Source organism: Aythya marila, assembly GCF_965140915.1.
Source record: "Aythya marila genome assembly, chromosome: 18".
NCBI classification, from domain to species: domain Eukaryota; kingdom Metazoa; phylum Chordata; class Aves; order Anseriformes; family Anatidae; genus Aythya; species Aythya marila.
Genome location: NC_139059.1, coordinates 6,633,727 through 6,654,902, shown reverse-complemented (window position 1 = coordinate 6,654,902; position 21,176 = coordinate 6,633,727). Strand labels below are relative to the sequence as shown.

Sequence of the window (21,176 nt, the reverse complement as noted above, 5' to 3'; positions counted from 1 at the left end):
AAGCAGGGCAGGGCAGCAGCACCGCAGCCGCCTCAGGTATTTTCTGCTCGTTACCCCCGCGCTAAGCAGCCTTGTCCTTCAGTGCCTCAGTAGCCACGCTCCTCGTGACCTTCGAACCGCCTTCCTGTGTCATCGGGCGATCAGAAGGGAGTTACTGTTTCCAAGTGCGTGTGTTTATGACTTTTTATGACTTAGGCAGCGCCCCGCGTGTACCCGCACAGGCCGCTGGCGGAGCGCTGCCCCTCAGCTCCCCCGTCGCCTCAGGCCGCCCCCAGCGGCTCTGCGCACGCGCAGCCCGTCGCGCGCTTCTCGGGGCGGTGACGGCAGCGCTGGCCACGCCCCCGAGGGGAGGGGAACTTCCGGCCGGCCGCGCCGAAGCCGGTCAGTCGGCCGGGCCGCGGCCACGCCCACAGGGGAGGGGGGCGGGGACTGCGGCCGGCCGGGGCCGCTTACATAACAGCAGGGGCGGGTTCTGCGCCTGCGTCACGCGGCGGCTCCCGGCGGCCTTTGCGGCGGCCGCTATATAACCGGCATCCGGGCGGCGAGGCGCCCCACAGTCAGTGGCCCCCCGACGACGGCGCAGGATCCTGCCGTGCCCCTCGGCCGCCCTCTGTAGTCACCGGGACCGCCTCGCCCACCGCCACCATCGCCATGCCCGGGTATTCCAGCGACAGGGACAGAGGGTGAGTCCGGGGGCCCGGCCGGCGCTAGCCGCCGCCAGCGTCCGGACTCTTGAGCCCGACCGCGGGGGGGTTGGCTGCGAAGCCGCCTAAAATGGCGGCGAGCCCCGGGGGCTGGGCCCCGCAGCCCTTCCCCTCAGCTCTCTCCGCCTCGAAGTTTCTGGAGCTTCGCAGCGGGCGGCCGGGGGAGGGGGAGCGGCCCCAGGAGCCCCCGAGCGGCGCTGGGGGCGGGCTCCGTGCGCGGTTGGCCGCGGGACCCGCTCCGGGCGCCTCGGCGCAGCCCCGGCCGCGTACCGGGGAGGGGGGGGCGCACCCTGGGGGACCCGAGGCCCCTCGGGGACGTGCCCCCAGCACGGGCGGGCCCCGTCGGGCTCCGTTCCGCATGCCACCCCCCCCGTTGGGGGGGGGGGGCCGGTCGAGGTTTGTGGGTCAGTGGGTTGGCCGGGCGCTCCGCCGACGGCGGGGGCTCGGGGAGCCGTGGGTAGGGCGGTTCCCGCTTCCTCCCTGCCTCTCCTCATGGGGGACGGCGGCTGTGGCGGCCGCTGGCAGAAGCCGGCCGGCTCCCGCTTTGTGTTGTGTAAGCGGATGTTAATGGCCGGCCCCGCCATGCGGTGACTGAGGGGAAATCAAAATGCCGGCTGCTGCTGCTGCCTTTGTTCCTCCTCCTCCTCCTCCCCCCGCCCAGCTCCGACTCTAAAATGGCAGCGGCTGGAAAATGTGGCGTAGACAGAAATGAGAGACAAAGGAAACAGCGCTGGCAGGAAGCAGCGGCCACTCAGCCCGGTCCCCTCTGGGAGCGCTGTGTAGTGTGGAAGGATCGCTCCCAGTTCGTAAAAATTGGGGAGCCGTCGGGGCAGGGGAGGGAGCCCCGTGCTTGGATCTGGTTTAGCGCTCCTCAGCATGCGGCTTTGCTTCGCATCGAGCCTCAGGGATGCCAGAACAGGCTTTTGAGACAAGCCTTTTCAGAACAGAGGGGCCTGACCTAAAATGTAAACAGAAGATGTGTGGTCTCATAAAGTTTGCTTACAGAGAGAAGTCTGTACTTTAAAATACATTGAAAAAACGCTTATGGTGAAGTTGTTCCGAGGTTTTATAACAGACCCTGCCCACTTTCTGCAGGCTGATACAATAGGAGTGTCACTTGGGTAGGAAACCATTTTGATCATGGAGTAATACAGATGTGTTAACATTCTTACTTTGCAACTTGCAAGTAGGCCTTGTAGCTTCATCTTAAGAAAACTGCAGGGTAATGTGTTACCGTAGCTTTTTGACTAGAAAGATAAGCAAATTATGGCATCCACAACTTTAATGTGTTTTGGAAGTTTAAGTATTACGTGGATAAGGTTGATAAATCAGAATTGTAAAGTCACACAGCAGATTACAAAGATAACAGTTAAGTTGTGGAGGAGGAAGAAAAAGACCAGAAAGTTTCTTTCGGTTTTTATATTATGTTATGTTTTTCTCTAGGTTTGGAGCACCTCGTTTTGGAGGAAGTAGAGGTGGACCTCTTTCTGGGAAGAAATTTGGAAACCCTGGGGAAAAACTTACCAAAAAGAAATGGAATTTAGATGAACTGCCCAAATTTGAAAAGAACTTCTATCAAGAACATCCTGATGTAGTTAGACGTACTGTGGTATGTACCCTATCCAACTCATGCAAAAGTAAATAAGTACAAACATGCTGAGGGTCATAGGGCCCAGTAGGCTTGGGGGTGGGAGTAACTTAAATAACTTTGGTATCAAAGCTTATTTCCAGTAATGGGATTTTTCTTTTGCAGCAAGAGGTTGAGCAGTACAGGTCAAGCAAAGAAGTCACAGTTAGGGGCCATAACTGTCCAAAACCAATAATAAACTTCTATGAAGCCAACTTTCCTGGTAAGTGAAGAAAGCCATAGTGTTTGTTTCTTGTAAGCTTGATTAACAAAGTGTGAGTTAATACGTTTTAATTTTCTCTTGAAGCAAATGTTATGGAAGTGATTCAGAGGCAGAACTTTACTGAACCAACTGCTATCCAAGCACAAGGATGGCCTGTTGCCTTGAGTGGATTGGATATGGTTGGAGTTGCACAGACTGGATCAGGGAAAACGCTGTCTGTAAGTTTCAAGTAGTGTGGAGTATTGTTGGCTTTCGGCAGTGGAAGTACAGTGCGGTGTACAGCAGGCAATCTTGAGAAGAGACACTAATAGACATTTTCTTTTCTTCCAAACAGTACTTGTTGCCTGCTATTGTGCATATAAATCATCAGCCATTCCTAGAGCGTGGAGATGGACCTATTGTGAGTATTTCTAAATGAAAGAGGAACATAATTGCTAGAGAAGTTGACTTTTTTGCAGTCCAATTATCCATGCCCATGAAAGTGTGTAGCTTCACTAGTGTTTCACTGAATAAAAGGGTGCCATGTTTTGGTGTTCTCCCAAGAACATTCCATAAGCCTTGATTTGATTCTGTAAAGCTTTATAGGATAGGGCTAGATGTCCCACTTTGGAAGTTGCTTTTCACTGGAAGCTTGTGAGTTTTGGGTATCTTCCCACCTAAGACGTGTGGTTGTTTGGTAATTGTTCTACTTAATGGGTTCTACTTAACTTATTTTTGCTTGTTTGGGCAACTCAACTCTAGTCATTCCAGCAATGAAGTGCTATATAATGAGCTTCTGATTTAAAGCTTACATAAGACTAGAAACTTAGGAAGTAAATATGGAACTAAAAGCTGGGCATCTTACTTCCAGTGTCTTGTGCTGGCACCAACTCGTGAACTGGCTCAACAAGTGCAGCAAGTAGCCGCTGAATACAGCAGAGCATGCCGCTTGAAGTCTACATGTATTTATGGAGGTGCTCCAAAGGGACCACAAATTCGTGACTTAGAAAGAGGTATAGATAAGTTTTAAGGCATCTTGTGAAAACTGTGAGACTTTCACTGTGAAAATTATTTCAGCTGACTTACTGTTTGTTTTTTAGGTGTGGAAATTTGCATTGCAACACCTGGAAGACTTATAGACTTCTTAGAAGCTGGAAAGACCAATCTCAGGAGGTGTACTTACCTTGTTCTTGATGAAGCTGACCGGATGCTTGACATGGGATTTGAACCTCAGATCAGAAAAATTGTGGATCAGATAAGAGTGAGTATAAGTGGTATTTGTTGGCATTCCAGAAACAAATGGCACTGTTAAATGAAACAAGGATATCTCAGTTAACTCAGATTTGTCTGGATAGACTTGATTGGGCATTTCACTGAATCTTGTACTGATACAGTCTCTTTCTCTAGCCTGACAGGCAAACTCTGATGTGGAGTGCCACATGGCCAAAGGAAGTAAGGCAGCTGGCTGAAGACTTCTTAAAAGAATATGTACACATCAACATTGGTGCATTAGAACTGAGTGCAAACCACAACATTCTTCAGATTGTTGATGTGTGCCATGATGTAGAGAAAGATGACAAGTAAGTAGTTAGTGGCAGAACCTTCAGCAGGCTTTTTTAATGGTTAATTTTAGATTACGTATTAACTCAGGTGAACTTGTCTCAGCGGATTTTTTGACACCAGTCTGATACCCCTAAGAAAACTCTATGTTGAAAATGAGGCTGGCAAAGCTGGCAGCAAAGTGATTGTATAGTGTAAGTAATGAAAGCTCTAACTACCATGTCTTCATGACAGGCTTATTCGTCTGATGGAAGAAATCATGAGTGAGAAGGAAAACAAAACAATAGTTTTTGTGGAAACCAAAAGACGCTGTGATGATCTTACCAGAAAAATGAGGAGAGATGGGTAAGTCTAAATAGTACTAAATAGTAGCTTGAAATGAAGTGAGCTACCCCACTAGGGCCGAACATGCTCTCGATACTTCATGAGTGACCACTTAAAACTATGGTGCCAAAACTGACACTGCACCGAGTGTTAGCTGAGATGTTAAATCCAGAAGCTGTTTAGAACTTGTTGGTAACTGACTAATGGAAGTACTCAAGGAATGTTTTGAAGTTGATAATCTTCTGTATTTTCAGATGGCCAGCAATGGGTATTCATGGTGATAAAAGTCAGCAGGAACGAGACTGGGTTCTAAATGGTAAGTACTTGAGCAATTTTGGTAAGCTCTATTTGTTACTTGATACATGAAGAAACTGATGAGAGTTGCTTGTGTTACAGAGTTCAAACATGGAAAAGCACCAATCCTGATTGCTACAGATGTTGCATCCAGAGGTCTAGGTTAGTAAAACTCGTAATGCCAGTTGCCCAAAGTTATTTAAAGAAAGTCTATTGCTTTCTTTAACCTCTGCATTTTTCTAAGTTTTCTTCACATAAAGGTGCAGTCTTTGTGGCAAGGCCTAGGCATGACAATCGGAGGACTCGAGGGGGATGGAGGACTAGTGGAAATGATCGGCTGGCTGCTTCCAGTCAAATAGAGAGGTGAAAGCTGAGAGCATTGTGTGCCAGTAATCTTCAAAAGGCAAAGATCATCCTTTAAACTACTACCCCATAAACTGTTCTCTCATGAAATAAGCAGTCTCATTCACAGTTCACTTTGCCCTGGTATTTCTCTTCTCTCCATGCTTTGCATGATTTGCCATGGTGCAGTACTGTTAGTTTTGTGCATACTGTCTGCTGTGATCTGTGGGTCTTTGAATTTCAGTGAGTTTGCTGAAATGTCGAAGAAAATAATTACAATGTTCAATGAAATTTTTTTTCAACCATGAAATGGAGAGAGCAGCTTTAAAATGTACTAAGCCTTGTACAAATTGGTGAGTACTGGCACATGAAATCTGAGAAAAAGTCCACCTCTCACTTTAGCAAGTGGGGCAGGAAAGCAATGGCTTTTCTAAATGCCTTTGAAAGTCGAAGTTCCTCCACCTATATGTAGTCGTCATGTCGAGACCTGCCAGAGAGAGAGACACATTCTCAAGTGAACCCTGGCTTCTTGGAAGCGCTTGCCTAGACGAGACACAGTGCATAAAAACAACTTGGTGACTTTTGGGGGACAGGTATGTTTTTCTTGCAGCTGCAGTTCAAAGGTCTTGGCAAGACGAGCAGTGTGGCCCTTTTTTTTTGAGCTTCTGATGAGTGTGTATGTGAAGGACCTTGTATGTTTTTACTCTAAGGTCCTCAAATGAGCACATGAAGAGGCTGCTGTGAGCTTTAGTGGCCCTACTGCAAGAAGCATTCAGATGTCACTTGATGATTTGTAAAGGGGACTCTTGAGTTGGGAATGACAAGCAAATGCATACTCCTTTATGGTAAGGTTTTGGATCACAGGGTGGGTGATAAGACGGGAACAGACGGAGTGTGCATAACTTTCTCTTCCACAATATTCATGCAGAAATGGATAACTCTAACACTGTTCTTTGCAGCCATTATTTAATTTAAAGTGCTATTGTCTAACGTTTATCTTCGATTTGGCTGTTGTGGTGTGCAAAACTTTGTACCTCGCTTTTTGCCACACTGCAACGCTTTACAGATGTGGAAGATGTGAAATTTGTCATCAATTATGACTACCCTAACTCCTCAGAGGACTATATCCACCGAATTGGACGAACTGCCCGCAGTACCAAAACAGGCACAGCATACACATTCTTTACTCCTAACAATATTAAGCAAGTAAATGACCTCATCTCTGTGCTTCGGGAGGCTAATCAAGCCATCAACCCCAAATTGCTTCAGTTGATTGAAGACAGAGGTTCAGGTAAGTGCTGTTGTCAGGCATGGTGCATAGCTTTCTTCCCAGAACAAACTGGAAGCTTAATTTACCTTTCCAGCCTCCCCAAAATGGACATGGAAGGTAGCTTATTGGGCAGTTATGGTGACTTGACTAGCAACAACAAAACTGCCTGCCCCCAGTGTTCCATGTGCTGTGGAGCATCTTTTAGTGAGCATTGTTCTCATGCTGCTGCTCATGTTACAGCAGTAGAGTGCATGATTCCACAGTGGTTAGAGAAAGGAATCTAGCATGTCTTCATATAATTCAGTGTGCCTAAGTGGAGTCCAGTTAGTAACTGGAAAGCTTTCTAGTAGACTTGCCTTGCTTGGGGCAGGAAGTAAATATCATTACTAGCTGAACTCACTGGGTGGTACATGAAATGTAGTTTCTATCGTGTGTGTGTGTATATGTATATATAACTATGTCTTGTCTCTTTAATAGGTCGTTCCCGAGGTGACCGACGTGACAGATATTCTGCGGGCAAAAGGGGTGGATTTAGTAGTTTTAGAGAGAGGGAGAATTTTGAGAGAACCTATGGTGCACTAGGAAAGAGAGACTTTGGAGCAAAAGCTCAAAATGGGGCCTACACTGCCCAAAGTTTCAGTAACGGAACTCCTTTTGGAAATGGTTTTGCAGCTGCAGGCATGCAAGCTGGCTTCAGGGCTGGTAACCCTGCGGGAGCTTACCAGAATGGCTATGACCAGCAGTATGGAAGTAACATTGCAAATATGCACAATGGCATGAACCAACAGCAGTATGCATATCCTGCCACTGGTGCTGCTCCTATGATAGGTTACCCAATGCCAGCAAGTTATTCTCAATAACTTAGTGTATTTAAATGTCTCAGTTTTTTTCATAATTGCTCTTTATATTGTGTGTTATCAGAACAGGATAGTTATTTAAGAAATGGGAAACGCAGAAATGACTGCAGTGCAGCAGTAATTATGGTGCACTTTTTCGCTATTTAAGTTGAATATTTCTCTACATTCCTGAAACAATTTTTAGTTTTTTGTACTAGAAAATGCAGACAGTGTTTTCAAAGTAAATGTACAGTGATTTGAAATACAGTAACAGAAGGCAGTGCATGGCCTTCCAATAAAGATATTTGAAGACCGAATTTTCTTTCAGATGGCAATTTTCTCAACATGTGCACAACTTTACATTAATGGAATGTCAAATGTTTTTATATTAAATTCTAGAAAGGTTTCTCAACTGTGTCTGATTAAACATTTAAGCTTATATAAAACCAGCCTTGCCTTGATTGGGCTAGATTGCTTAGCATGGCAGGCTCTATTTGATGGGGAAGAAATTTAAAGCTGGTTTCTGAATAAGTCAGAAACAGTACTCTTCCTCGTCTCATTAGCATAGGGCCAGTTTCTGGAAAAGATCCATTGGAGTAATGGTATAGCTAGAAGTCTTGCTAACCAAAACTCTGCTAAAGTGGTGTTGCTAATGAGCTTCTGCTACAAGTGTAGGAAGCTTTTTTGCAGCACCGTAACTGTTGCATATGTGCAGACTAGGCTTGAGTGTAATGTGTCTACAGCTGTCAGGCCTTGTGAGTTAGCATGCAGGCTTACTATGAGCTTCAGAGAAATGGGAAGATCCTAGCATTAAAATTTCAAATTATACTTAAACTGGTATTGAGCAGTGATTTTTTTATTAAAGTGGGGGGAGGGAAGTGGGCTGTTCATCAGTGAAGATGATGAATCTTTATCAATATTCAGTACATGCACTAATAACTCATCTCAATGCACTGCCCATGCTCAGTGGGCAACTGTTCTAAAGCATTTCCTTCATTAGGAGCCTATCTGGCAACAAGCAAAAAAGCCTTGATCCTAGTTTAAAGTGCTTAATGCTTTCATGTACAGTAGCTTAAAGTTCCACTTACTACTGATCTTCAGCTCCCTCTTCCCACTTACTGGTAACTGATTAGTTTTAAACTTAATGCTTAACTACCACTTAATGCATTACAGTTGAATCTGCCTATAAAAGTCAGGTCAAGATTCTATCTGGGCTATTGTGAATCCAAATCCCTAACTTCAAGTCTCTTGAACTTCCATTTTCTTCTGCCTGTGCTTTGCTCTTGGTGACTTTCCTCTGAGGCTAAGCTTGTGATATTCTTAACTACACTGTAATCCATAATCCATTTTCTTATATGTTTGTCTGGTGGAATTTCATTACTTGATGGTATTTTCTGTGATTATTTGTTGTTGCTATGAGAGCTTCAACAGAAGTCCCATAATACTACAGTAAACTTAAAGCTGTAGTTAGTAATGTAGAAAGAATGTTAATTAACTTTGCAAAGCTAAATCAACTGTGGTGGAAGGAAAAAATAGGCTCCTTTCCCCTTTAGAAGGGGGATAGCACTGAAACTGTTAAATCTGTTTCATTTTAAGTTTAAAAGTAGCACTGTTTAAAAAGTGGGAGAGATGCTACCTAGTAATATTTCTGATACTGTTTTTTAAAGGTCAGTAGATTTCTGGTGGGCTTAGACAGAATCAGACATGGATGAAATATTTTTGAGTTCTGACTATCTTACTGGACTCAGACATGTCTAAAACCATTTCTGAGACTTTTTTTCTATCCAATAAGGATATCATCCTGTGAAAGGCCTCTAGTTTTATATCCTCTCTTTACAAAGGGACATGAGGTAGGGTAAACCTGCCCCCACAGGAGGGCCTTGCTGTAAGGAAATCTCTCCCCTTAACATTTGCACATAAAATGAAAATAAAATACTGACTAAACTCTTGGAACTAGGGCTGCATTGTGGTGGGCTTGCATGAGAAATGAAGTTCTATCTAGCAGGATTTTCTGTACTAGGTCAGGGTAGCAGGCTTTAACAGGGCATTCCTTTCTCCCTGGACTGGCAGCAATTCCAGCTGCCCCACTGGCCTAGTAATGCCTTGTCTTTTTCAATTCTCTGTCTGTTCCTTCTCTGCCTTTTGGGATTTGGGTGTATGTTAAAGAGCGGATGTTGAGATAATCCCAGCTCCTGGGGATTTAGCATGCATGATTTTTTTCATTGCAGCTAGTGCAGAGCGGTATCTCCTCTTTAAGCTCCACCTTCTGGCAGTGGTACAGAATCGTGATTAAGCATGTATGGAAATTTCCATTGCTCTGCTGTTGGGCTGGGCTGCTAGCTGCAAGCTCTTACTATGCTAACAAGCAAACTTTGCCCCCTCCACGCTGCTAGCTGAATATACTGCAGTAATATTAGATTTCACGTCTGCAGCTTTAACTCGTTAGAAAGCTGTTATGTTGCCTTAGACCACGCACATCAACGTGTAGCTGTTCTCAAGCGATCCACATTTGGCTTTTTTCCCTAGAAATCTCCCTGGGTACATACAAAGAACTTGATGTGTCAAGGACAAATCCCTAGAGGATTCTTCCCGCCCCCTGGCGATCACAGCCTGCCCTCGCTGAGGGGCGCCGAGCCGGGGTCCCGGCGGGCAGGGCTGGGGCTGAGCCCAAGGGCACAAAATGGCGGCGGCGGCGGCTGAGGGCACGGAGCGGGAAGCGGGAGGGAAACACGGCACCCAGTGCGCATGCGCAGTGCTCGCTGCCTTCCCCCCCTCATCCCCCGGGTCGTGAGGGAGGCGCTGGGCGGGAAGATGGCGCTGGGCGGCAGGCGGGTGGCCCGCTGTGGCAGCGCGCTTCGCCTGGGGCGGCCGCCGCTGAGGCGGCCCTACGTGGCGGCCGGCAGCGAGGAGGAGGAGGGGGAGAACGAGGAGGAGGAGCAGCAGCGGCAGCTGCTGGAGCTGTGCAGGCGGCGGCGCTTCCTGCGGGGAGGCGCGGAGCCGCGGCCCTGGCGCTCCTACCTCAGCGGCTGCCACCCGGGCTTCGGGCCGCTGGGCGCGGCGCTGCGGGGCAACCTGGCGGAGCAGTGGTGGCACTCGGCGCTGGCCCGCAGGGAGCAGGTGTTCGCCGTGGATTCTCCGCTCCACGGCAGCCACAACGCCGGCGTCCCGCAGGCCCGCGATGCCCTGCGGCTGCTGAGCTCCGAGACGCTCCGCCAGGTTGTGCAGGAGCCGGCCGGGCCCGCCCTGGAAGAAGCGCTGGGCAGCGCGGGGACGCTCCGGGAGACGCTGCTGCCCGGTACGGCCCCGCCAGCGCCGGGGTGAGGCGGCTCTCGGGGCTCCGTGCCCCCTGCAGGCCAGCTCCCGGCCTTAATTCATCCTCCCGTTATGTCAGCGCGCTGGGAAGGTCCGGTCTGCACGCTGCGAGAGCGTGGCTTTCTCAAGCACCTCAGCAGCGTAAATGTCCTAATGTGCACTTGACACTTTGCCCTGTAATTAGGGGATAGGCCCGCTAAAGTCACGGTTGCCAAAGTACCCGGAGGTACGGGCTGTGCGTGAGCTGCTGAGCTGATGTCTGCAAAACATGAAACCTAATTAGATTGCACATATAGACACTATCTATGGCATTGTGATCTTCAATCACTGTCATTGCCTTCATTTCCTATTGTGGATAAGCTAACATACTATTAATTCTCAGTATAATTAAAAAATTGAAGATTTTCCTCTGGCTACTAAAACTAATTATTTGTCTTTTGGCAGGTGTTTTGGCACAATATGTTAGCTGTTTAGAATTTGCAAACAAGAGATTGCCTTGTGGCCTTGCTGAAGTTGGAGTATGTTTTCACTCTATTCCAGACAGTGAGCTACACAACAAAAACCTCAGAAGGTAGACTAATAAAGATCAACTAATCCCTTATAGTACCTAAATAAGCTATGTACAATTGTTTCAACTTTTGAATTTGTTTTTTGAATACTGTCTCTTGCTTTTCCCCTGTTGTTTTTGAAGGAGTTAACTTGCTGACCTTGCTATTGTTTAAAGAATAGGCGAAAGGACTACCTCTTTGCTTGCATGGTTTAGCTCTCCTAGAACTGCAGGACAGTGGCTCGACTACTGGTTGCGTCAGAGACTGCAATGGTGGAGAAAGGTAACAGCAGTGTACAGATGGCAAATCTTGGCTTGCCCCTTTATTTTTCAAAGAGAGGGGAAATAGACACCCTGTTAAGTTTTTGGCAGATGTTGCCAATTTTTATCACTAAAATATATTGTATTTCTTGCAGGAAACAAACAAGCAAACAAAAAGACAAATTTAAGTTTTTAAATTTGTAGTTTAAGTAGTTTGTAACAGACTTGCAGAAAAGCAAGTGTTTTGTGTTTATAAATGACTTGAGATCAAAGAGCTGTGGAACAATTGATTTGGGTTGTAATTTATTTAAAAAAATGTGCTGCAAATTATAGGCTTTACATCTGGCTTTACAGATTTGGTTTGTTAATTAGTAGAGTTTGCACAATAGTAGAACACATCTTATATCTTCAATTTTCAGTTTGCAGTAGGCCCATCTAACTTCAGCAGCAGTGACTTTCAGGATGAAGAAGGAAGAAGAGGATTTAACTTGCATTATAACTTTCCCTGGGGAAAAGAAACAATAGAAACACTGAAGAACCTTGGTGATACTGAATTGTTAGAGATGTATCCAGGGGATAGATCAAAATTACTGGTAAGCTTTAACTTACTTTATTGAGAATCTTTTTATTATAAAGATGAGAGGAATAATTTATTTGAAGAGGTGGTTGTTTAGCATGTGACTGTCTTATTCTTCTGTGGTAAAATCTGTATAATTCTGCTGTCAGACCTTCATTGGCAGATCTTACTGTCAAAAACAGATGAAATAGTTTTTTCATGGAGTTACTTATTCTAAGTTAGCAACGAACTATATACTTTTCCCCAGTGTTAAAAAGTTATCTAGTAATGGTTACGCTTCAAGATTGCTGGTAACCTTAAAATATATGTGTGATTGTAACATATATCTGAATGTAACAAGGGTGCTTGAGCTCAATGCCTCATTATACATTTAAAGTAAACAAGAGGCCAGTTGAGACAGACTTTGAAGTATCTCTTGATTGTTGTGTGTTATTTTGTATGTCGTTTTTCTCCCCTCATCAGGGCCGAGATGGAAGGAAGAATGTTATTCCTCATGTCCTGTCTGTGAGTGGAAATCTGGACCGAGGAGTATTAGCATATCTCTTTGATTCACTACAGCTAGCTGAGAATCCATTAACAAAAAAGAAGAATTCACAAAGAAAGGTAACTCTGGGGGAAGTATAAGCAATGGTCACTGGCTTTTAAATATTCTGGAGTTCTGCTTAAATGTTCACAATAAACACTCTAATTTATTTATTTTTTCTAAAATTGTTAGGTACTTAAACTTCATCCTTGTCTGGCACCTATCAAAGTAGCCTTGGATGTAGGGAAAGGCCCAACAACAGAGCTGCGACAGGTATGTTGTAAGAAAGTGTTTTAATTTTGAGCATTAATTTCCCATGTGACCTTTTGTTATGTCAGGCACTCTGTTAACATTGGTGAAAATCATGCTGCTACTTCAGTTCTCTGAGGCTCACAGTTGTACAGTTTTCACGATGCTTCCACTGTGCAGTTAGTGAGTCATGGCTGAAGAAGTACAGACAGTGGGGAAGTAGATGTCTTCTCTGCTTTAATACACTGCTTTTAGTATTGTTAATAAAGTTTGAATTTGTTCAATGAAATGTTAAAGGAGAACAAATAACAAAATCCCTCTGATTCTTAATCTTTCATAGTTATTATAACATGTGGGTCACATCTTCAGAATTTCAGAAGTTTCTGTTAAAGTCAATCATTAAGCCAGTCCCCACAGAAGGGAAGAAACTTACACTGGCATATTTTTTTAAATAAAAATGGAGATTAGTTGTCAAGCTGCTTTCTACTATGAGATTATTTCAGCAAGTAAATTAATACCAACTAGAAATGCTAATAGTGCAAGTTCTGGAGTTTGAATAGTTTCTTTGTCTAGGATTTCATACCCTCAAAATCTTTACTTATACTTTTGTTTTTAAATCTGGTTTAAACACAGGTTTGTCAAGGATTGTTCAACGACCTGTCAGAAAATAGAATTTCCGTATGGCCAGGTTATCTTGAAACCGTGCAAGTATCCCTGGAACAGCTTTATACAAAGTAAGAAGAAATAGTATTTTGTAAGTTAAAACTATGAAGGTGAAAGGTGGCCTCCTGGGGACTAGCAAAAATATGCCTATTTTCAGTAAGAAGTCATTGAGTGCAGTAACTGTGTGAATAAAGGCATGTACATGTATCCTAAACTAGAAACTCACTCAGTAGATTTTATTACAAAGAGAAATGACAGTTTGTTTTAAGAGTTGTATGAATTATTAGCCTTTCACGCTTTTTCTATTGTTGTTGCTCTGAAAGTGTGAGATGCCTTTTATAGACTCTTCTATGAAAATAAATTTCTTAAGATGAGTAAACTTGCAAAACCATGTCATGTCTTCCCCATTTGTGTGCTGTGTTCTGTTTTAAACCATTTTGACTGGCTCTGTGTTTCATTCTTAAGTACTGTTTCAGATAGCACACTGTGTCTAGTCTTGAACTTAAAAGTTCTTCACGTCTGGAATGATTACCATTGGTGTATGCGATGTTATTTATGCAGATAAAAACCTATATTCTAGTTAAGGGAATATATGATTTGTTGATCAAGAGTGAATTTTGAGCATATCACTGCTTGTGTCTGTGGACCTTGAGCATATTGATGAATATTTTCTTTCCCAAGAAAAAAATACGTATGTTGATAGGTTCATGAGCAGTAGTCTACATCGTCTGTTTATTAGATAACAGAAGAAAGTTATACTCTGCTTCTACAGAAAATACTCTTGTAATACAAAACTAACATTTACTTTATGTACTAAAGTGACCTAATAATTTAAAGAAATATAATTAGGAAAGCAAGGAATGTCATTAAGAAAATGGGTGTCTTCACAAAACTTGGTGCACTGTAGCAAAAAAAAAATATATTTGCAGCTTGTCGTCATTTGTACATAACTTAATCAGTCCTTTTTTTCATACATCAAAAGTGGTAATAGGTGTGGTCTTTTCTTTGCAGATATGATGAGATGAGTGTTCTCTTCATGGTCTTGATAAATGATGCTACTCTAGAGAATGGAGTGGTCCAGCTGAGAAGCAGAGACACCACCATGAAGGAAATGATGCACATATCTAGGTTAAAAGACTTCTTAACTAAGTACGTAACATCAGCTAAAAATGTGTAAACTTAAATTCATCTAATAAAAGGAATTTCTGTGCCTGAAACTGACTTCTGGGGTCAATGATACAGTCACTTCATTGGAAATAGTTCTCCTAAAACTTGGTGATATATCTGTTTTCTGTCAAATCTAAACCATGTAGGTTGTCCAGGTTACCTTGTAAAGAGGAAAGAGGCAAACTTGTCTCTCTTCAGTAGGGCTAACTATAATTTCTTTGTCTTCAATTTTACTATGCTCTGAGAATAGTGTACTGAGAAATTGTCATGCTTACCACTAGGTAACAGCAGATCCAAAGGTCAAATATTGATCCTCTAGCACATGCCTTGGAGTGCAACAAAGTTGGAATAATTTTTTGTAGTGCTTGACTAAAGTCTTTTGATTAAATTATACAGTCCAGTTTCTATTTCAGGGTAATTGTTGAATCCACAGGAGCTTGGATCATAGAGAAAGCTTTGGATAATTTATTAAAGATGCCAGACTGTACATTGTGTCCAGCAGGATTTAACCTGACAGTGACTCCATTAAGCTTTTTTATTTTTTATTTTTATTTTTTACTTTTTTTTAAGCAAGGAGCTGTTGCTTATTTAACAGGGTTACTGTTTGGATCTTTATAATTCCAGTCATTTTAAGTCCCTAGAGGTTATTAGTTGGGGATTTTTCTTGCTGGTAGACAACTAGCTATATGATCTGTCTATAAAATAATTAGGCCAGGCAATTAGTATCTACTCTCTCTACTACCTCTCAGCAGGCATGGTACTTCTAAACATCTGGAGATTGAAATATTCTTTAAAAATACTTAAATTAATTAGAAAAGAGATCTTACCTTGTATACCATCTCTTATGACTACCTGTGAATAGATTGTAGGACTTTCCCTCTTCTCTGTTAAAAGAATAAAATAGTGCAATGTTCTTTTTTTTAGTAAAGGTAATAGAAGAATTAATAAGCCATCAACAGCTTGGTGGCTAATAAAATCTGCATGGTTGCAAAGTTAAGCTTTTGAACTTTTGTCTTACAGTATGATCGGCTTTTCTTTTTTTTTTGTCATAGTTATTTTTATTTCTCCATAGTAAGTGAGCAATTTCAGTATGTTAACTGCTACTATCCACCTCCCACAACCACCTCACCCCAATCCCCCCAAATATATCTATGCATACTGGATGTCCCACTACTATAAAATGAGGTTTTCACCTTTTTCATCTTCTCTTCTACTAACAGAAAATACTTCACATTCCTGTTTTTGAATCAGCTCTGTATTAAAGATAAACAGCAATTAATTACAAGAGACTGATTTTTTTTAATATATATATATTTTTTATGATGTAAATAAAGCAGCGACATTCAGGGTTGGATATAAATCTGTCATGCTTTTTGCAGCACCTGTGGGCGTTATCAGAGCTATATTCATTGTTATTGCAAGCAATGTTGGTAGAATGCTGATTGAAATTTGGCATGAACAGCTGTAGAGAGCACTGAGCTAATGGAGCAGTGTAGCTAGATATCTACTTGTCCTCTCTGTGAATGGAAGTTGGACTTGTTGGGAAGGAATGATTCCCTTTTGGGTATTTAGAAACAAGAAATCTTACAGTTTTGCTGTTAGATACAAACACACACACCCCCAAGAATACTGACAGTCATGCATAGGGTAAATCTAGAAAATTACATTGTGATTTTCATGCAAGGTCTTCATTACTGTGTATTTTTTTTAAATGGAAGTAGTACGTTCTACTAATGTAGACCAGTTGCTTCATTGACTGTTGTCTAGAATTACTTCATAATTTATTTGAACTGATTTTGGGTCTTTTCAAAGCTAAGAAACATGGAATAAAGAAACATTGTATACTGAACAACTTTGAACAGAATGCGGGAGCTTTCTAAGTTTTATTTTTCTACAACTTGTGTATAGCCCATTTTTGGCTTTTATTAAATGAGTAAGTAAATCTGAGGTGCAGTGCCCATCTAATTTTCTTCTGTAATGGCTATTCCTATCATTTCCTTAAGTTCCCTAATGCAATTCATTTTATTTCTGTTTACGGTAGGTTTTTGTATGGAACTTAATTTAAGCGGTTGTGGTTTTGGCTGCATGGCAGACAGATGAGGCCAAATATGGATACCAAGGGACTTCAAATATTGCATCTGTAATGGTATGGTCAGTAGGAGTACTATTAGTTTACTTCCTGATTGGTAGTAGTTGTCCCCTTCTGCTGTTTCTGCAGTGCCTAAAGGAACTGGCCCATGTTGGCTGCAGATAGAATAACAACATTCTTCCACCAAACTTCTGCAGGTAAATTTCATGGCTATATGGGGAGTAACACGAACTTACTAATCTCTGTGTATGTGACATAATTTTCTGACTCTTCTACTTTATCCGTTGAAGGAAGGCCTGTTGAGGACACAGCAGATGTAGATTTTTCTGCATAACAAATACATACATGTATCAATTTATCTTAGAGGTAAATAAAGAGCTCCACAAAAATGTTATCTTAGTGATCAAAATTACTCCTTAATCAAAGGCATTTTTAGTAGAATTTTCTTTCCTTGCTAAGAACAAAAAGGCCTAATTCCTTCCAACAGTTCTGTATTAAATTAGGTATTACTTGTAACATGTTTGCACGCTTGAAAATACTGAGAACATAAATTAGCATATGTGGAAAATGAAATAGATATTCAAACAACTCACCTGTTTTACATGAAGGAATGATGAAAAATCGAATTGCCAGTGCAAATCCTATCACAAACGCTAGTAAGATTAGCCCAAGAAAAATGATCCAGGGTTGAGAATCACAACTCTCCTCTGCCAAAAACAAAATTTAAAAAAGGTGTTTATGTAAAGAAATGTTTCATATTTTAAGTATTATCTGTAAATGAAATCAAGACTTTCCATTTCTTTCAGCTTCTGGATTAACTGTTAATAGAACTACTCAGAAGAGTGCAAATTGCACACCACCACAGCGGAAGGAAAGGATTTTGCTGCTGCCAATGGACTGTCCCTTTCATAGGAACCAGAGAGAAAAACAAAGCTAGAATCTCACCGAGGTGGAGAAAGCTGGACCAGTAGTCTCTTGTAAAAGTGAGTCTTTTACAATCATCCTTCATGGTCACTTCAACTACTGCTACTATCTAGGCTGAGAGTAATTCTTTTTGCATAAATTTTAAAATACCTCAGTATTATTATTGTAATCATTATATTTTGAGCATTACATAGCAGGAATGAAATCTCTGGCTAAAATACTTGTATCCTTACTATGTTCTGTACTTTGTTTCTGTCCCTGTTTATTGGCAGTAGTAAACTATTTGACACCTGCATACCTGCTAATATAAAGTTGAAACTGTTGCTGTATTTTGTAGTATTGCGAAAGTTATTTTCAGCTCTGCATTTATAGGTTCCTAAGTCGCTACAGGAATTGATAAGTACAAAAGTAACAGCTGCTTCCTTCTTCTGCATCTTCACTGGTCGAGATATGCTCTGTTTGCCTTTGAAGAAAGTGTATGTGATAGGAAGATTCCCTTTCTCTGAGAGACAAGACAGGGTTGCATTTTGGCCTTTCTTTACTTGAGAGGTGGGTGAGCGCAGCACTGGTTTGGAAAGTGGCTCTGAAAACAAACAAACAAAAAAACACAACTGAAAAGACTGTATTGCTGATTGCAGGACAAACTCCAAAGCAAGACTGAATTAATCAGCAACTCTGGCAAATAAGATGGGCATAAAGGATTGAGGGCTCAGTAAGACATATCAGAATAGGGCTGCTGACTCCCAAAGGAACAATAGCAGTTTTCAGTAAAGTTCAGCTCAACCAAGGCAGGCACGCACTGCACTACAAAACATCACCTTCAGCAAACAAATTGCTGAGTCCCACTGCTGCAGATACACTGGATCAGCCAATGCATGGCTATGCAAATCTAAAATTATACAATCATAGAATGTTTTAGTTTGGAAGGGACCCTTGAAGATAATCTAGTCCAATCCTCTTGTCCTGGGCAGGGACTTCTTTCACTAGGTCAGATTTCTCAAAGTCCCATCCAACCTGACTTAACATTTCTAATGATGGGGCATCCACAGCTTCTCTGGGCAACCTGTTCCAGTGTCTCACTACTCTTGTTGTGAAAAATTTCTTCCTTGTATCCAATAAAATTAAATGTGTCAAGAAGTAATACAGTAAGACATACCTTTAAGCATGAAATTGAGACTTGTGCTGTATTTTCCACCATGGATTTCATTCTCAACTTTGCACTTGTATTCACCCACATCACTGGCGGAGTTGATAGTCAAGTTGAACAATGCTGGCATCGAGTCTGTCTTATTTAAAGTGGATACCTTCTGACTGGCTTTAAACAGTGTGTATTTGAGAGGTGGAGAACCAGAATCTGAGTGACAGGAGAGGCTCACGTTCTGGTTCAACATTACTTCCAAAGTGCCCTGAACAGGTGTGAGAATGGGGTTGGAAAGTATCTCTGGAAAGAAAAACTTCTGAGTGAGTTGATTGTACCTATCATTCAAGAATCCCTTCCCCCCCCCCCCCCCTTTTTTTTCCCAAGAATATGTTGGGGACCAGGCTCTACTTATTTCTGTCGAAATAGATGTTTGTGTTTTTTACTACTTCCAGTAGCAGGCAATGCAACTTCATATTTTTCAGTGTTAGTATATAGCTTATAACACTTGATGAAAAATGCATGCCTTCATATAAAATACAGAATAAACGCACAAAACCAACAGGTGCATCTAGATGAACCAACAAGAAAACCTTTTGAGCTACAGCAGCAATGAAAATAATAGAAGCATAAAAAAGAAATATTATGGGGTGTTAATTGTAGGAGAAAGTAACTTTTCCCTTCTGTATGAGAAAGCAGCCAAGCTACTTGAGTGCTAGAATGTGAACCTAAAAGTGAAAACAGTATTTTACTTGTGGCAAAATTAATCTCACATAAGTAGGCCGAATTTATTTTCCCTGAATGTTGAATAGTAGCAGCCAGAGCTTTGATTGTCTATCAAATCAGTTTGGTTTGTAAGATCATGCAAATACACCTTTATGAAAAACTTGCCTTGTCTTTTCACAGAAATTGTTAATATAAAAGTCACGACTAAGATAAATTCTGACTCTTATAAAGAGAGAAAATATATTTTAACATCTTAAAGCAATTTTTAATGTACATATGAGTATGGCAGCAAAGAAAGCTTTGTATTAAAACTTGCAAACAGTCTCAATGTACAGACAGGCAAAAGATTTAACTTTACATGAAGGCTTTTGAAATTTTTCAATCTTTCCACCATTTTTTTTTTGTGAACAGTTCATTTCAGCACACATCCCAAAACTGAAAAAAAAGAACTTACCTCTGCCATCTGCAGTTGCATTCTGAATCTGCTGAGAGACTTGAACTAGAAGAGAAGAAGGCTTTCAGATAGGAAACAATGGCTCTTATTTAGAAAAATGCACAATATGTGAGAAGTATGTCCTTGGCTTACAGTAGGAAAACAGCAGAATTGCGAGAAAATACATTTTCTTGCAAAAATGAAGCTGGTACACTTCAAGACATCTGATGGCGTTATACTAATGAAATCTTAGAGGAGTGGCTCTAGCAGTTGAGGAAGTCTTAAATAGGGAAACAGTGCTGATCTTAACTGATGATGTTTGCTTAACCACTTTTGTTATATTCCATTTATATTTAGCCTATGACAGTCATTTTAGAGTAGCGGGCACAAGGAAAAGCTTTGGAGTGAGGAACAGCAGTTTGGAATACAACTAAATGTTATGTAAATTTGTTCCAAGATGTAGCTAACTTAATCAACTTTTTCATGTGTGAGAGCTGTGTAATAGAACTATGCTACGAGGCAGTATACAAGAATATATATAATTTTTCTAGTATTGTTCTTACAAAGGCATGAGATCACTGATTCATATCTCACAGCCACACATTTACTAGAGAGAATGCAAGAGATCCTTTGGGAGAATATGGCTGTGACCAAGGGAGAATGTGGTTTCCTTTTATTATCAGCAATATAATTTTTAAAAAATGACATACGCACACAAAAAAAAGTACTTAAACCATGGAAGTTTTAAGATGCTAAGTATTCCTGGATAGTTTGCCTATTTGGAAATATTTTGGCCAAGTTTCAAATATTCAGCTGTGAAATCACATAGTAAAAGGTACAGATCTCATCACAAACTTGAGTTCAACACCACTGTAAAACAAGTTGATGACTAATTTGATCATCTAATCAGTAATATTGCTGATATTTCTTCTTTACAGTTTCAAGAAGTAGATGTTCTTAGTTTGTCTTTCTCTGTCTCTGTGCAAAGTAAATGTAATATTCAGCTAATGTTCTGTGGCATAAAATAGTATGTTGTTTTGGTCAGTTCTTTTAGCATAGGTAAAAACGCCATTGGTTTTATATCTTCATGACTGTTCTTTTATTTTTATTTCCCTGGTGTCTTATCTTCATGACTGTTCTTTTATTTTTATTTCCCTGGTGTCTTTTTTGGTCTAAGGCCCATGGTCAAAACTGAGAATTTGGACATTATACAATGTTAGTTGCAAATTCAAGGGCAGACCATAATCTTTAAATTCTCCTGGTCAGACACAATATTCAACAAAACAATGTCTCAGTCATTATGCTGCTCTGTAGTCATCAAAGAAAAAAAAAGACATACAGTGAATGTCTTAAAAGTGTTGTTGTTATACTTGACTTTTTTCTTACATATTCTGCAATTCTGCAGTCT

At 41.7% G+C, this 21,176-nt stretch overlaps 3 protein-coding genes across 6 annotated transcripts; 2 read left to right on the top strand and 1 right to left on the bottom strand.

Moving 5' to 3' along the window:
- The first annotated feature begins 519 nt into the window (after positions 1 to 519).
- On the top strand, positions 520 to 7,565 carry DDX5 (DEAD-box helicase 5). Of its 2 annotated transcripts, none has more exons than XM_082775155.1 (13): positions 520 to 659; positions 2,148 to 2,313; positions 2,458 to 2,554; positions 2,639 to 2,772; positions 2,889 to 2,954; positions 3,405 to 3,546; positions 3,634 to 3,794; positions 3,941 to 4,113; positions 4,328 to 4,438; positions 4,672 to 4,733; positions 4,814 to 4,873; positions 6,120 to 6,344; positions 6,801 to 7,565. In XM_082775155.1, exons 1-13 carry the CDS (start codon positions 652 to 654, stop codon positions 7,181 to 7,183), a joined length of 1,788 nt encoding a protein of 595 aa, XP_082631281.1. In that variant the 5' UTR covers positions 520 to 651; the 3' UTR covers positions 7,184 to 7,565. The 2 variants fall into 2 exon arrangements, with proteins under 2 accessions (XP_082631281.1, XP_082631280.1); XM_082775154.1 differs by having other exon boundaries at positions 531 to 683.
- Positions 7,566 to 9,927: 2,362 nt separating this feature from the next.
- On the top strand, positions 9,928 to 17,386 carry POLG2 (DNA polymerase gamma 2, accessory subunit). 2 transcript variants are annotated; one of them, XM_082775063.1, is made up of 10 exons: positions 9,928 to 10,454; positions 10,916 to 11,042; positions 11,196 to 11,301; positions 11,699 to 11,872; positions 12,319 to 12,459; positions 12,572 to 12,652; positions 13,262 to 13,362; positions 14,303 to 14,440; positions 16,677 to 16,744; positions 17,336 to 17,386. In XM_082775063.1, exons 1-9 carry the CDS (start codon positions 9,971 to 9,973, stop codon positions 16,681 to 16,683), a joined length of 1,359 nt encoding a protein of 452 aa, XP_082631189.1. In that variant the 5' UTR covers positions 9,928 to 9,970; the 3' UTR covers positions 16,684 to 16,744; positions 17,336 to 17,386. The 2 variants fall into 2 exon arrangements, with proteins under 2 accessions (XP_082631189.1, XP_082631188.1); XM_082775062.1 differs by lacking the exons at positions 16,677 to 16,744; positions 17,336 to 17,386 and having other exon boundaries at positions 14,303 to 15,254.
- On the bottom strand, positions 11,450 to 20,004 carry MILR1 (mast cell immunoglobulin like receptor 1). 2 transcript variants are annotated; one of them, XM_082775064.1, is made up of 10 exons: positions 19,922 to 20,004; positions 19,790 to 19,834; positions 18,628 to 18,912; positions 17,770 to 18,054; positions 17,141 to 17,254; positions 16,784 to 16,873; positions 15,652 to 15,711; positions 15,286 to 15,342; positions 11,889 to 12,025; positions 11,450 to 11,784 (listed from the first exon to the last, which is right to left on the bottom strand). In XM_082775064.1, the coding sequence occupies exons 1-10, from the start codon at positions 19,953 to 19,955 to the stop codon at positions 11,773 to 11,775; spliced, it is 1,119 nt and encodes a 372-aa protein (XP_082631190.1). In that variant the 5' UTR covers positions 19,956 to 20,004; the 3' UTR covers positions 11,450 to 11,772. The 2 variants fall into 2 exon arrangements, with proteins under 2 accessions (XP_082631190.1, XP_082631191.1); XM_082775065.1 differs by lacking the exons at positions 11,450 to 11,784; positions 11,889 to 12,025 and adding an exon at positions 13,373 to 14,372 and having other exon boundaries at positions 19,922 to 20,003.
- Positions 20,005 to 21,176: the final 1,172 nt, after the last annotated feature.

Bases quoted from the DNA above. Each gene is read 5' to 3' on its own strand.
- POLG2 (XM_082775062.1), top strand. From the start codon at position 9,971: ATGGCGCTGGGCGGCAGGCGGGTGGCCCGCTGTGGCAGCGCGCTTCGC. The intron at 11,043-11,195 runs GTAGACTAATAA...TATTGTTTAAAG, and splicing joins CACAACAAAAACCTCAGAAG to AATAGGCGAAAGGACTACCT. The intron at 12,460-12,571 runs GTAACTCTGGGG...TAAAATTGTTAG, and splicing joins AGAAGAATTCACAAAGAAAG to GTACTTAAACTTCATCCTTG.
- MILR1 (XM_082775064.1), bottom strand. From the start codon at position 19,955: ATGTATTTTCTCGCAATTCTGCTGTTTTCCTACT. The intron at 17,255-17,769 runs GTATGCAGGTGT...TGTTTTTGGCAG, and splicing joins TTTCAACTTTATATTAGCAG to AGGAGAGTTGTGATTCTCAA. The intron at 12,026-15,285 runs GTAAGATCTCTT...TGTTTTTGACAG, and splicing joins CATAAGAGATGGTATACAAG to TAAGATCTGCCAATGAAGGT.
- DDX5 (XM_082775154.1), top strand. From the start codon at position 652: ATGCCCGGGTATTCCAGCGACAGGGACAGAGG. The intron at 4,734-4,813 runs GTAAGTACTTGA...CTTGTGTTACAG, and splicing joins ACGAGACTGGGTTCTAAATG to AGTTCAAACATGGAAAAGCA. The intron at 4,874-6,119 runs GTTAGTAAAACT...AACGCTTTACAG, and splicing joins TGTTGCATCCAGAGGTCTAG to ATGTGGAAGATGTGAAATTT.